Below are 14,261 nucleotides of genomic sequence, written 5' to 3' on the forward strand. Positions count from 1 at the left end.
ATTATACGCCAACAAACTAGATAACCTAAAAGAAATGGATAAATTTCTAGAAACATGCAACCTACCAAGAGTGAACTGTGAAGGAATTAAAAATCCAAACAGACCTAGAAAGGAGATTAAATAAATAACCAAAAATCTCCCAAAAGCCTTGGACCAGATGGCTTCACTAGAGAAGTCTACCAAACAGTCGAACAATTCTTCTCAAACCCTTCCAAAAACTTGAGGGAATACTTCCAAAGTCATTCTATGAGGCCAGAATCACACTGATACCACAATTAGACAATGGTGGTGTAAGAAAACTACAGGCCAATATACCTAAGGAGTATTGATACAAAAACCCCTAAACAAACACAGCCAACCAAGTCCAACAGCACATCAAAAGGATTACACAATCATAACCAAGTGAGATTTCTGGAATACAAGAATGGTTCAACCTATAAAAATCAATGTAATTCGCATTAGGGACAAAAAACACACTATCATCTCAATATATGTAATAAAAGCATTTCACGAAACACCTCATGATCAAAAAAAACACTCAACAAAATGGGAACAAAAGGAAATTACTTCAAAATAACAAAAGCCATATATGAAAATCCACAGCTTAACATCATATCCAATGGCGAAAAGTTGAAAGCTTCCATTCTAAGAGCTTGCCTTTTTAAGGTTAACTGGAGTATAAGATTCACAACATGTGACCGTGATATTCATCCAGGAAATATCTGTATTTTTAAAAAGCTCTGAGAATCTAAATGAAATAAATGAATAAGTCACTGGGAAGGTTGAAGTCTGGGTATTAATAGAAATAGCATTATTTATAAATAAGGAAGACACCTGGAAAAGGGAAGTTAAAGGAAAAAATGGTTTTATATTTCCATAGGTAAATAGTAAGTTCTTGAACAAAGGAAACATGTACTGTAGAGCAAATACATTTAAAGGAGGTTCCTCTGTGTACTTCAAAGCCTCCACATGCATCTAATAGTTTTGAAATATATAAAAGCTTATTCCATTTTAATGTGGGAAGGTAAATCAACAAGGTTTCCGTGTGGAGACAAAGAACCTTTTTCTCTGAAGCCTTTTAGCCTAACATAGCCTAAAGTAAAGCCACAATTTAAAGATGCTGAAAGGTGGGACTAAATAAGAATCTGCTAGTAATGTTTATTCTTCCTGCATTACCTTCAACAGGAAGTTGAACAGGAGCCATATTTGTTGGCCATGTCTGTCCTTTTCTTTGAATAGGATAACGAAAGATACAGACAATATTCAATAAAATAAAATAGATGAAATGAATTCTAAGAGACTCCAATACCACATGCTATATTTAACCTAATTTTATTCATGCTTGCCTTGGGATGGGGAACAGATCATTCAGTAAAAACATACAGTAAAAACAAAATATGTCTTATCATGTACAACTTTTAAACTACAATAATGATGTACCTTAATTACTTCCATGCACACAAGTCTAACATTACAATTTTTGTTTTTTTTTTTTTTAAAAATAAACACAATTAAGACTTCTAGGAGCATTTTATAATAAAGTAATTCCTAATGTTCTTTGTAGATAGATCAAGCACCTCCAAAATACAAATTCCTATACACAGTGAGCGCTTTACTTAAAATGAATACGTAAGTAAATTAAGTACGTGGACAGCCTTAGGATGAGTTGACAATATATATTCAGCTAAGTAGGCAACAAACCATAGTGCCAAATGGAAAAAGTGTATTTGCAAATAAATTTCAAAAACTAAGTCAACTTTTTATAATTAAATACAGAAAATATACTGATTTGCTAAAATAAATAAGATGTGATATAGGAACACTTCACTATAAAGAATGCATACCAGAACATTTATAAACGGTGCGTGAATCTTATTATAGTTTACTACAATAAACGCTGGCTAAATAGAAGTGCATATGTGAAGCACTATGGATGGTATATGTTTTGCCACATACTTTTGTTACCTTGAGGTAGATAACACATGTGTACCAAATTCGGCATTCATTTTCAGTTGCTGCTGGTATCATGTGTTTTAAGAAATGTGTACAGTATGAAAAACTTGAAAATACTCATGAATGAAAAATGTTTTAGGAAAAAAATAGATATTTTCATGCAATTATGTACAGTCTCACTGTGTAAATTTCAAGGCAAGATTTTTGTTTCCTGTAAAACAGATCATTGTTCTATGAGAGAATGTTTTTTACTTGTCTTAGTGCATTTCTTTTGTCTCCTCCTGCATTGCATTATTTTGCTCTATTCTTTATTTTTGTGTGCAAACGACATGCCAGTTAAAATGAAAACCATCTCACATGTAGAAAAAAAGTCTGGATTTTAAAAACCAAGAACTAATAAAATCCTTTCTAAATGACACCATATGATTCAAGTAAAAAAATGACTTAAACACTAGTAATAAAAAAGACACAACACATTTCATGAAGAATACAAAGAGAAATGTCTGCTGAGTGTTTTAGTTCAGATGTTTCAGAATGCTGCTGTATGTCTTATGAGGAATCTGAGGGGAAGATTTCATAGCAGAAGGTGTTAAGGTGGCCTGGATTGACTTCAGTGGGGACCCGACAGGACTGTGAAACTGCGGGATGCCTATGGATTCGAGCTGTTTGTTAAAGAGGAACTCCCCACTGTTGTTCAGAAACCCTTCCTCATTTCCTCTCTCCCCAAGCTTCCCATCCTCTACTGGCTCAGTTTCTAGCATTTCAGTATCTTCTTTCCTGCTAAAGAACTTGTCCAAGTAACTGGTGTAAGTGTTTTCTTTCTCAATTTGTTCATCCCTCCTGACCTCACAACAAAACTGATTTATGAGAAAACAATCCTCCCCACCACCCACAAACTGGCTATCCCAAGAAGATTGGTACAAGGCTTCTAACTGAGCCAAATTTGCCATGCCTTTTTCCTGTTTTTCTCGGCTTACTGACTTTGATATCAAACTTTTCAATTCTAGTTGGGACACTGAGCTATTCAAGTCATTTAATTTATCAACAACATCAGTAGGTTCATGTTGTGAACTAAGTTGAATAGTTCCTGCAATAAAGGAATCAAAGTCAAATCCCTTATTCTTTTCCCTTTCTTTTTCAGCCAGTTGCTGTGATGCTTCCTCCAGCGCTATCTGGGCTTTAACCAATCCATTCCTTTCACATTTTGACTTGCCTTTCTTATCAGACTTTTCTTTGCTTTGTTCTTTCCAATTGGAAAGATCTATAATAAGCTTAGGTTCATAATAATGGTTAACTTCACTCTCCCTCCAAACTAAGTTATCTAAATATGATGATGACCTTGTTTTGTAGTTACAAGTATGGCTACACTCCAGATCACAATATTTGTTTTCATGATGATCTGGGTACTGCCAACAAGGCTCGGTAGAATAATTGGTATCAAAAGCAGGATCCTCCAAATACTTCTCACGATCTCCATCCAAATATTTTCGAGGATCAACTTGTACTTCTTCTTCATCAGTGACATCAGACAGAGCTCTTGGGTCAAGCTGAACTTCATCAATATCAAAGTTGTTATGGATAGGCCAATCATGCTCTGAAAATTGACAATCATGGTACCTGAAAAAAATGAATCATTACTGTTAGTCCAGGTGTATGATTTCATTTTCAAATTCACTGAGTGCCTTTTAGGTGAAAGCACTCTTCTAGGTCTATGCAAGAATAATCGTGTAACTCATAACTTTAATTGATTAGTAAGATCTGTTACTACATAAAGTAATATAAGGCAATTTTGGTAATTAACAATGAAGCATATGATTGTAATAAAATTCTGAGCCCTCCATTCTTCAATTTAAGATGAAATACCATTTTAAACTTATTCCATCTTTTCTGTTTTCATCTACCTCAAACACAATTGAAGATAAACATCTGAGTAGCTGGCATGCCTACGGGTCCAGTCCAATAGTTTCATACAGAGAAAAGACACTTTGTGGCCACAAAATGAATATCTCTAATCTCAATCAGGTCTCTTACAGATTTTCACACTACTGGTAACAAGTCAGACTAGACAAAAAGGAAGGCTTGCTAGAACTCATAATGAATAGAAAAAAAAAAAACCTTTCCATGTATATGCACTACTGAATATGGTATTGTCTTAGTGACATATCACAGCCAGGTGACCATTCCATGCCCAAGTAGAAGCAGACGGGGAGTGGGGGATGAGGACAAGAGACCAGGAAAGAGATTGAAGACATGGTTATGGTTATGTACCTACTATACACACAGGTAGTAGAAATGTCCATGTGGACAAAAAGGTCGTTGGCAGATGTGTATAAACAAATACCTCAACATTTTAGGAGGAAAAAAATGCAATGACTAAACAAACTAGTTTAGTGATTTTTCTTTTAAACACAGCAATATATGAAACTTTAAAGTTTTAAGACTGTCATTAGTGACTTCACATCTAGTGGCTAAATATCAAAATTACCTGAAGATTTTAAATAATATTGATGCATTACTATATACTACAACCTTACTTTGAAGCAAAATTATATCTAAATTGCCCCAGAAATTTAGAAATCCTAAAAGAAAGCTGAGGGAAAAAAGTCTTTAACTCAAATGTATAATGTTATCCATTTTGATATTTTATACTATTCAAAATAGAAAAGTTCCTTATGTTGGACCTATGTTAAGCATCCCAAGGTTAATTTTATGTCATTAGGAAAACATATTTGAATAACATGTACCATGAATCAAAATAATTTCTATCCTAAGATACAAGAGATTATATGAAAGATTTGAGACGTTATGGAGATACCTTATTGGATTAAGGTTGAGTATTGTCATCCAACATCTTAAAATTTGTAACATTTATAAAAGCGATAGTTTAAAATGGTTCAGATTTCCAACCTTCAACCCTCACGTTTAAAGAACCTTAATGGCTTTGAAACTGTTTCAAAGTAGAATTTACATTTTCCCATTATGTCTATCTGTTAAATACTTAAATTACATAGAGGCCATTCAAAGATATTATGTTTAGCAGACACCCCAAGAGACCATTGCTAATTGTTTTTAAGTTTATTTATTTATTGTGAGAGAGCAAGTGAGCAAGAAAGGGAGGGGCAGAGACAGAGAATACCAAGCTGACTCTGTATTGCCAGTGCAGAGCCCAATACAGGGTTCAAACTTACTAGATTATGATCTGAGCTGAAATCAAGAGTTTGACACTGAACCACCCACCCAGGCACCCCTCAATACTAAATTTTTAAGACATCTACATTACTGAAAATATAATAAGTGGGCTGTGGGGCACCTGGGTGGCTCAGAGAGTTGAGCTTCCAACTTTAGCTTAGGTCATGATCTCATGGTTCATGGGTTTGAGCTCCACATCGGGCTGACAGCTCAGAGCCTGGAGCCTGCTTTGGATTTGGTGTCTCCCTCTCTCTCTGTCCCTCCTCTGCTTGCTTGCTCTCTCTCTCTCTCTCAAAAATAAATAAAACATTTTAAAAAACTAAAAAAAAATAAGTCGGCTATAATCATATAGTAGTACACGGTGTTTTGGATCAATTTACCTTTCCCAGTTATAAATATGACTATGAGTTTCATCCATAAGCAAAATATCATCAACTTCATCTTCGATATGAAAAGGATGACTTGAAATTGGCTCATCCATTGGAAAAGAATATATGCTCATGTAAGGATGGGAAAGCGCTTCCTCTGCAGTCAACCGATCCATTGGGCTAAATGTCAAAATTTGTTCCAGGAAATCCAGTGCTGCAAAAGACAGGGATAAAATACCTTAACTATACTGAAGGTCTGCCAACCAATGTAGGAAAAAAGAGGGATTATACAATTAAAAGGTAAATTAATTTATCAGAAAAATAAAGCTAATTTACCTGATTTACAGATTAAAAAGAAAAGACACTTATCCAATAATCACAGTAAATACTTAAAATGTACCCCAATTTCCTATTATGGTCAGTTACCCAAAACAAAGAATATATTAAGTTCAATCATCTGAAACTTCTATTTTTGTCAGTCAAATAACAGCAATTTCATATGGTTCAACCTAATAGTATAGGTCATAATCTCAGCTCTGCAACTCACTAGCTGTCAAGGGCTAGACAGATTACTTGAACTTCAGTTTCTTCTTGTATAAAATGGATATACTGACATAAGGTATTAAAATTAAATGTAAAGCATAGTCTCCACTGCTTAATAAAAAGCCCTTTCCCCTTTCCTTCCCTTATCTCACTGACTAGCTGCTGTATTAATTTGCTGATCTCTGTCTCACATCATCAATCACTAGGCCTTCCTAAGTTGTTAACTCAGCCTGAACCAAACTGTCACCAGCCTGAAGGTTGCCCTTATACCACCCCACACTTGTATGCCTTATGATTTATTCCAATCTTCAACTTTGCGTGATTTCCCCCATCTACTTCTCTGCTCCGTAGCCATACAGGCCTGATGAAACCTGCATGTAAAATCACACACACGGCTCACTATAAATTTATACCATGGAATTGCAATTTGGCCTTTGCTATTGCTCAGCAATGTTTCACACCATCTCTTTATGCTCTTAATCTTTATCATTCTCAACAGACCCACTTAACATTGATCTCAGTCTCTAGTCTTCACTATGGCCTGTCACACACCTTCGTATCCTTGCCTCTGTCTCAAAAGATAGTCCTTCTATTTTCAATTCCCAATGTCTTATGAATGTAAATAATAGCTGATTTTTACAGCCTTTTATATTTTACAAAGTACTTTCATATACATTATCTCATTCAGTACTCAATCACTCCAATAAAGATTAAAGAAACTAAGGCTTATTGCTACTCAGGCCCTTCAGTGGCCCCGGGCTGAGGCCTCTTCCTCTCCTCCCCCTTGTCCCCCTCCTATCATATTACCCTCATCTAGGAAGTCATTTCACAATACACAAGCTGTTCTTGGTTCTCTTGCAAAAGAGTCCATCTTAATTAGCCCAGGGCCCATGTGTCTCAAGGCAAGAGAGACTCTAAGGCACAGGATTACGAAGGGCTGACACAGCACAATCACCACTCTCAGAGGGAAGGGAGATATACATCCAACCACACAAGAGGAATATACTCTAAAACCTGGAGCATTTGGGAACTGTAGGCAGCAGGTGGAAAAAGGAAGAGGTAAGAAGGAAGCTAGCTAGGCTGAGCTCCCAAGTGCATGCAATGTATACATATATAGACTATTTCCATAATTGCAGGAATTTTGGACAGCACTGCTCTAAAGGAAATCTATTTGCTATGATGGTATTCAAGTGTGCTAACATATAAAAATAAAATTGATGTGAGACAGAGCGAAAGGGAGGATGAGAGGTAAGGAAGAGGGAAATGAAAAAGGAGTATTTCACTGAAAGATGAAAGACCACTAGGGTTCCTAAGTGTCTTAATGTGTTAACTCATATGTACTTAATCTTCTTTGGCTTTTTCCTCTGAAGATCATGAACAGAGTGGGAGAAAAGAACATGTATTATTCTCCTGAAGTCCCCATTGCCTCAGAATGTGCTCTGTTCCAAAAATAAAACTCCATTGTTAATCAAGAAGAAACTGGTGTAGAGCATATCTACACAACAAATCTTTAGTCTCAGGAAATTTAAAAACTCTGCACTGCACTTGTGTATGAACATAGTTCTACTACTTGTGAATACCAAGGATGTTTGGCTGATGGTTAATTAACCCATTATCAAAGACATACATTCAACACATTATAAATAAATCCCAGCCATCAGTCAAATATTCAAGTTGGTTCACAGCCAACTAAGACATGGTCCCAACCCTAATGAGGGTAGGGAAAAAGAAGATTCCAGTTTGACTAGCCTGCAAATGCTTCAAAAGCAATGTCCTACATTACTAGCTTGCCTCTTTGGATAAGACACAGCAACAGCCACAATGACTCAAAGCCAATCGAGGTTATTCCTGATTCTCAATATGGCTGAGGGGCCACACCTGTAGAGGGCTTTAAAAACAGACACCTGCTCTACTCCTCACCTCACCTCTGGATTCTGACCTAATAGTCTGCATTTTTAAAAAGCTCCCACTTGGGACACGTGGGTGGCTCAGTTAGTTGAGCATCCAATTCTTGATTTCAGCTCAAGTCATGCTCCCAAGGTCGTGGCATCAAGCTGAGTATAGAGCCTTCTTCAGGTTCTTTCTCGCTCTCTCCCACTGCCCCTCTTTCCTGCTCCTGTTCTCTCTCTCAAAAAAAAAAAAAAAATTCTCCCACAGGATTCTGAGGCACAGTCAAATGCTGTGTGTCTACTGCTGAGTTATGAACAGGGATGTCATGACAGTGGCAACAAGGTCAGAAGCAAGACAGCCAGCACTGGAATCTGAATGTGAAGATAGGACTTGAAGAATTGTTAGGAATGTAGAACTACTGAAAAGGAAGCTTATAAACCCTGCTGAAATTAAATACAGCTGCTTCCTGTTTACTTAGGTATTTACTATAGTGGTTCTAAGCACAAGTGAGAAAAACAAAATGTCATTATGATTTTGCCCTCCAGTGCCTATTTCTCAAAACATTCGCTCCTTAAAGACACTTTGATGCACACTTACCCAAACCACATATAATAATGCATGATCAGAGTGGGTAATATGAATAATGGATATGTAATTAAGAAAAACTATATATCCCTAACTTGGTGATTCATGAGAATATGATAATTCTTAAAGATATTAAGACAGTTTTAAGAAAGATTTTTCTTATGTCTAATTCTCTTCCTTAAAAAAAAGTTATCCTGGGGTACCTGGCTGGCTCAGTCAGTAGAGCATGCAACTCTTGATCTGGGGGTTGAGTTCAGCCCCACATTGGGTGCAGAGACTATTTAAAACTAAAATCTTAAAAAATAATTATTCTGTGTAATCACTACAAGAGTTAAAGACTTTTATATATTATTTATATGAAGAAATCCTAAAGACATGTCACTTTTTTGAAACATGAAGTTATTGTGCTAATGGTCAACAAAGTCTTGATTCTCTTCAAGTTCCTACCCCTTTTCAAGCTTGCACAAACTCTCACATTTAGCACCTAATATTCCTAACATGAATCTGCAAACTCTTATGGAATGTGTTTGCTCATATGGAGTTTTGCTCTTTTCCTCCATCTCTTCTCTGCCCAGAAGCCTTTGCTTTCCCCCAACTCAATTTCCTTTCATATGTAAATCACATTCATATTCATACCCAACTTACTTATCATATAACCCTCAAAGAAGATTCTAATTTAATGAGGAACAGTGATTCCAGATGCCCACCTATGGCAAAGAATCAGAGGTATAAGCTGAAAAAGTAGGTGGAGTTAGAGAGGGGTACACTTTTTGGAATCTGAAAAATTATTCAGAGAAACAAAGAAACAGATCCCACCCTAACAGCCAGGAAAAGTAAGGGTTGAAGTTTTAGATATATATTAAGTGTATAAAGACTTTTTGGGGATACAGAGATCCTGCCTGTGCATCTGCTCACGCGCACACCCACACACAAACACACACACAAACACACACCACTCACTCCATTACATGATGGTTACTCTTGAGTAACAATACCTTCTCGACTAATTCCTGGAAGCAGCTGAGTTAAAGGTTTGTGTGGCTCAGTCATGTCATTTCTAATGTAAACTGGAATTACGCTGAGAAGCTCCTGACGATCTTCCTCATGTACTACAGGAATAGATTCTAAAATCAGCTGCATCTGTTCAAGTTCATGTGCACCTGAAATTAAGTAAACATCAAATACAACATAAACAAACACATTCCTCAATGCTTACTTATTTTGCAAAAGACATTCTAAAGTTATAGGAAACTCGGGACGTCTGGGTGGCTCAGTCGGTTAAGCGTCTGACTTCAAATGAGGTCATGATCTCACAGTTCGTGGGTTCGAGCCCCGCACTAGGCTCTGTGCTGACAGCTAGTTCAGAGCCTGGAGCCTGTCTTTGGATTCTGTGTCTCCCTCTCTCTCTCTGACCCTCCCCTGCTCATGCTGTTTCTATCTCTCTCTCAAAAATAAATAAAACATTAAAAAAAAAAGAAAGTTATAGGAAACTAACAAATACTGTAATGACCACTGGGAGGAAAACGGTTTTAAATGAATCCTTAATCAGCATGTTTCTTTACTCTGAATATCACCAATCTACTCAAAAAGCTTATCTATTCCGATTTCTGCTCACTGACATATTTACTTTTGGCTGCTTTGTTTCCATAAGAAACTGACCCTTTATGTTCAGCCTCATATTAAGGCATCACAAAGTTGTGAAGAAAGCAATGAATTGGGATTCAAGACACATGGATTCTAGTCTTGGCTATACTGCTAATCAAATGGATGTACCTTTGGGCATACTTAACATGATAAAGGCTTCATTTCATCATCAGTAAAATGGAAGGTTGGACTAGATTTGCACAACAAAAAGTTTTATAGGTTAGACACAGGTAGCATTTCAGAACTACTATTAAAGAAATAAAAGCGGAGGGGCGCCTAGGTGGCTCAGAAGGTTGGGCCCCCAACTTACGTTCAGGTCATGATCTCACCATTTGTGACTTTGCACCCTGCATCGGACTCTGTGCTGATGGATCAGAGCCTGGAGCCTGCTTCAAATTCTGTGTCTCCCTCTCTCTCTGGCCCACCCCACTAACACTCTGTCTCTATCTCTCTTTTTCTCAAAAATAAATAAGCATTAAAAACAAATAAAAGGGAGAACTTGAAGCTAAATGGTGCCTAAAGAAAACCAGTTTGCCAATTTTTCTTGGGTCCCTCCTATGAGCAAGGCACTTTAAAATACAGCTATGAGGGGTGCCTGGGTGGTTCAGTCGGGTAAGTGGTTGACTTAATTTTAATCAAAAATTTAAAAAAAGGTTTAAAGAAGTACATCTATGAAACAAAAAAGACCAAACCCCTGTGTCTTCACGGAGCTTACAATCTAGTGGAGAAAGATAGATAACAACACTCAACATTTATGTCAAATCATGACAAATGTCATGAAGAAAACCAGAGGAAGCAGGCAGGATAAATAACACTGTTAGGGGTAGGATGATTAATTTATACAGGATGACCAAGGAAGGCTTCCTTCCTTGAAGATGCTTAAAATTAAGGAAGTTGGGGAACACACACACCATGCATTCATATGGAGGAAGTGAGTTCCAGAAAGATGAGGAAAGGCTCAAAAGCCTGTAAGAGTCAGTGGGCTTGTCCAAGAAACAACAATTAGGTAAGTGTGGCCGGGGGGAAGTAATAGAAAATGAAGTCAGAATGGTACCAGAACACAAAGGGTAAGCTTTATTCTGAATTTGATAGGTAGACATTACAGAATTTCAAGCAGAGAAATGGCATGTTCTGATTTGTTTTCAAAGAACTACAATGGCTGCTATGTGGTAACTAGGCTATAGACAGCAAATATTAAAGCAGGGAAGACAGTATAATCCTGCATTAGACCAGGAGAGATACAGTCGGTTGACTGAACCATAGGGAGGAGGGCAGTGATAGAGATAATAACAAGCAGTTAGATTCTGAATATATTTCAAAGGAAGAGTCCGTAGAATCTGTACTGATAGAAGTGAAAGATGAAGCCAAGATTTCTGCCTTAGCAACTAAAAAGTGGATCTGGTTTATACTAAGATGAGGAAGACAGCAGAAAAAGAAAGTGTGAGGGAAAAATATCAGGAGTTCAGTTTTGGATAGGTTAAATTTTTTTTTTTTTTTTTTAATTTATTTCTAGGAGAGAGAGACAGCGCGAGCAAGGGAGGGTCAGAGAGAGAGGGAGTCACAGACTGAAACAGGCTCCAGGCTCTGAGCCGGCAGTCAGCACAGAGCCCGATGCGGGGCTCGAACCCACGAACCGCGAGATCATGACCTAAGCAAAAGTCGGACGCTTAACCGACTAAGCCACCCAGGCGCCCCTGGATAGGTTAAATTTGAGATGTGGGTGTCTTTTATTGCTCTGTTCATTTGAAGCCTATCCCTAATAAATAGATCTCCCTCATGCTCCTTTTGTTGAGTGGCTCACAAATCTACCAATAGGGAGAAGAGAACTAAAGCGGCATCTTTCAAATCATTTCACATGTAATTCTCATTAACTGTTTAAAGTTTATATGGGTTTAAGATCAAAATAGTATTATTTAAAGGTGTGGTTTAATCCAATTATTTTTATTGCTATATTTGAATAATCCTGAATATGCTGAACATTTTAATATATTAACCACCTTGTATAATCAATATAGCAGTAAGTTCTGACCCCATTTCAAATGGACTTAGAGCATGATCTAACAATTTTAAGCAAATTAGTTTTCCTGCTAAAATATTCATTATTATGGCAGCATTAAAATATGTCCATAAATTTGGGTGCCTAGCTGGCTCAGTCAGTAGAGCATGTGACTCTTGATGTCAGGATCCTGAGTTCAAGCCCCACATTATGTGTGGAACCCACTTTATAATTTTTTTTCACATATATTTATTTTGAAAGAGAGAGACAGACCGAGTGTAAGGGGAGGAGGAGCAAAGAGAGAGATAGACATAGAATCTGAAGCAGGATCCAGGCTCTGAACTGTCAACACAGAGCCTAACACGGGGCTCGAACTCACGAACTATGAGATCATGACCTGAGCCAAAGTCAAAACACTTCACCGAATGAGCCACCCAGCTGCCCAATGGAACCCACTTAAAAAAAAAAAAAAGTCCACAAATCCTTTGGTACGCTTCCCTTCAAAAGGTGGAATCCAATTCCCCTCCCCACGTGTGAGGTGTACTTAGGTGACTCATTTCTAATGCATAAAATAAAGCTGAAATGACAGTGTGTCACTTTTGAATCTAGGTGATAAAAAGATGTTCCATTTAGGGTTAACTGCTTTTTGACAAATGGGGCAAAATAATTCAATCAGGAAGAATAATCTTTTCAGCAAATGGTGCTGAGATAAATGGATATCCACATGCAAAAGGATAAAGTTGGAACTCTACCTCACACCATACACAAAAATTAGCCCAAGATGGATCACAGACCTAAATTTAAAAGCTAAAACTATAAAATTCTTAGGGTCAGGCAATAATTTCATATATATGACACCAAAAACAAAAGTGACAAAAGAAAAAAATAAAATGGACCTCATCAGAACTAAAATCTTTTGTGTTTCCAAAGATACCATCAAGAAAGTAAAAAGAGAATCTGCAGAGTGGGAGAAAACATACTCAAATCATACTTCTGATTAAGTGATTTGTATCCAGAATATAAAGAACTCTTATACCTCAATTATACAATACAAATAAACCAATTTAAAAACAGGCAATGGATCTGGGTAGTTCTCCAAAAAGGATAAACTGTCCATAAACACACACTCCACATTATCAGGCATTAGGAAAATGCAAATCAAAACCACAATAAGATACTACTTCATATTCAAAAAGAATATAAGACAGACTACATTTTAGTGGAAAAATGGAAACCTCATACACTGCAGGTGGGAATGTAAAGTATCACAACCACTTTGGAAAATGGTCTGACTTTTCTTCAAAAAGTTAAACACAGAATTATCACAAGACACAGTAATTCTACTCTTAAGTATATACACATCCAACAGAATGGAAAACATAATCCACATAAAAACTGTACACTGATGTACACAGTAGCATCAATAACCGATAAGGACTAATAACCCAAATTTCCATAAACTGGTGAATTGGATAAACAAAGTGTGCCATACACACAGAATGGAATTATTTGGCCATAAAAAGATGACATACTAATACATGTTATAACATGGATGAACCTTCAAAATATTACACTAAGTGAAAGAAGCCAGTCACAAGACCACCATGTTATGTGACTTATTTATATGAAATGCCCGCAACAGGCAAATCTAAAGAGAAATAAAAGTAGATTAGTGTTTGCTAGGAGCTAGAAGGGGGAAATGGAAAGTAACTGCTAATGGTTACAGGATATCTTTTAGGGGGCACAAAAATGTTCCAAATTTAGATGGTTATACAATCCTGTGAATACACTAAAAAATACTGAACTGTACACTTTAAATGGGTGAACTGTATGGCATGTGAATTACATATTGATAGGATTTTTTTTAAAGATACAGAAGCTTTCTCCTTGCTCTCTTTTAGATCTTTCATTCTGAGGAAAGCCAGCTTCATGAAGCCAGTGTCATGAAGACATTCAAGCAATCCTATAGAGAAGTCCACATGATGACAAACTGAGGCCTCCTAATAACAGTCATGGGAGTAAGCTACTACAAGTGGATCTTCTTGCCCCAGTCAAGCCTTCAGAGGACTGTAGACCCAACCACCATCTTGACT

The 14,261-nt window shown here is 36.9% G+C and overlaps 1 protein-coding gene across 2 annotated transcripts in view; it reads right to left on the minus strand.

Annotated features, from left to right (window-relative positions):
• Window positions 1–1,316: 1,316 nt before the first annotated feature.
• The window catches only part of MAPK6 (mitogen-activated protein kinase 6), a 37,550-nt gene continuing 24,605 nt past the window's right edge, over window positions 1,317–14,261 (minus strand). For both annotated transcript variants that reach the window (XM_039237109.1, XM_039237108.1), the window contains exons 4-6: window positions 9,524–9,688; window positions 5,523–5,724; window positions 1,317–3,570 (exon numbers count right to left, since the gene is read on the minus strand). In XM_039237109.1, coding sequence (XP_039093040.1) covers window positions 2,469–3,570; window positions 5,523–5,724; window positions 9,524–9,688 — 1,469 coding nt within the window. In that variant the 3' untranslated portion in view covers window positions 1,317–2,468. The remainder of the gene's footprint in view (window positions 3,571–5,522; window positions 5,725–9,523; window positions 9,689–14,261) is intronic.

The sequence above is a fragment of the Hyaena hyaena genome, unplaced genomic scaffold, assembly GCF_003009895.1.
Source record: "Hyaena hyaena isolate Hyena2069 unplaced genomic scaffold, ASM300989v1 scaffold_120, whole genome shotgun sequence".
NCBI classification, from domain to species: domain Eukaryota; kingdom Metazoa; phylum Chordata; class Mammalia; order Carnivora; family Hyaenidae; genus Hyaena; species Hyaena hyaena.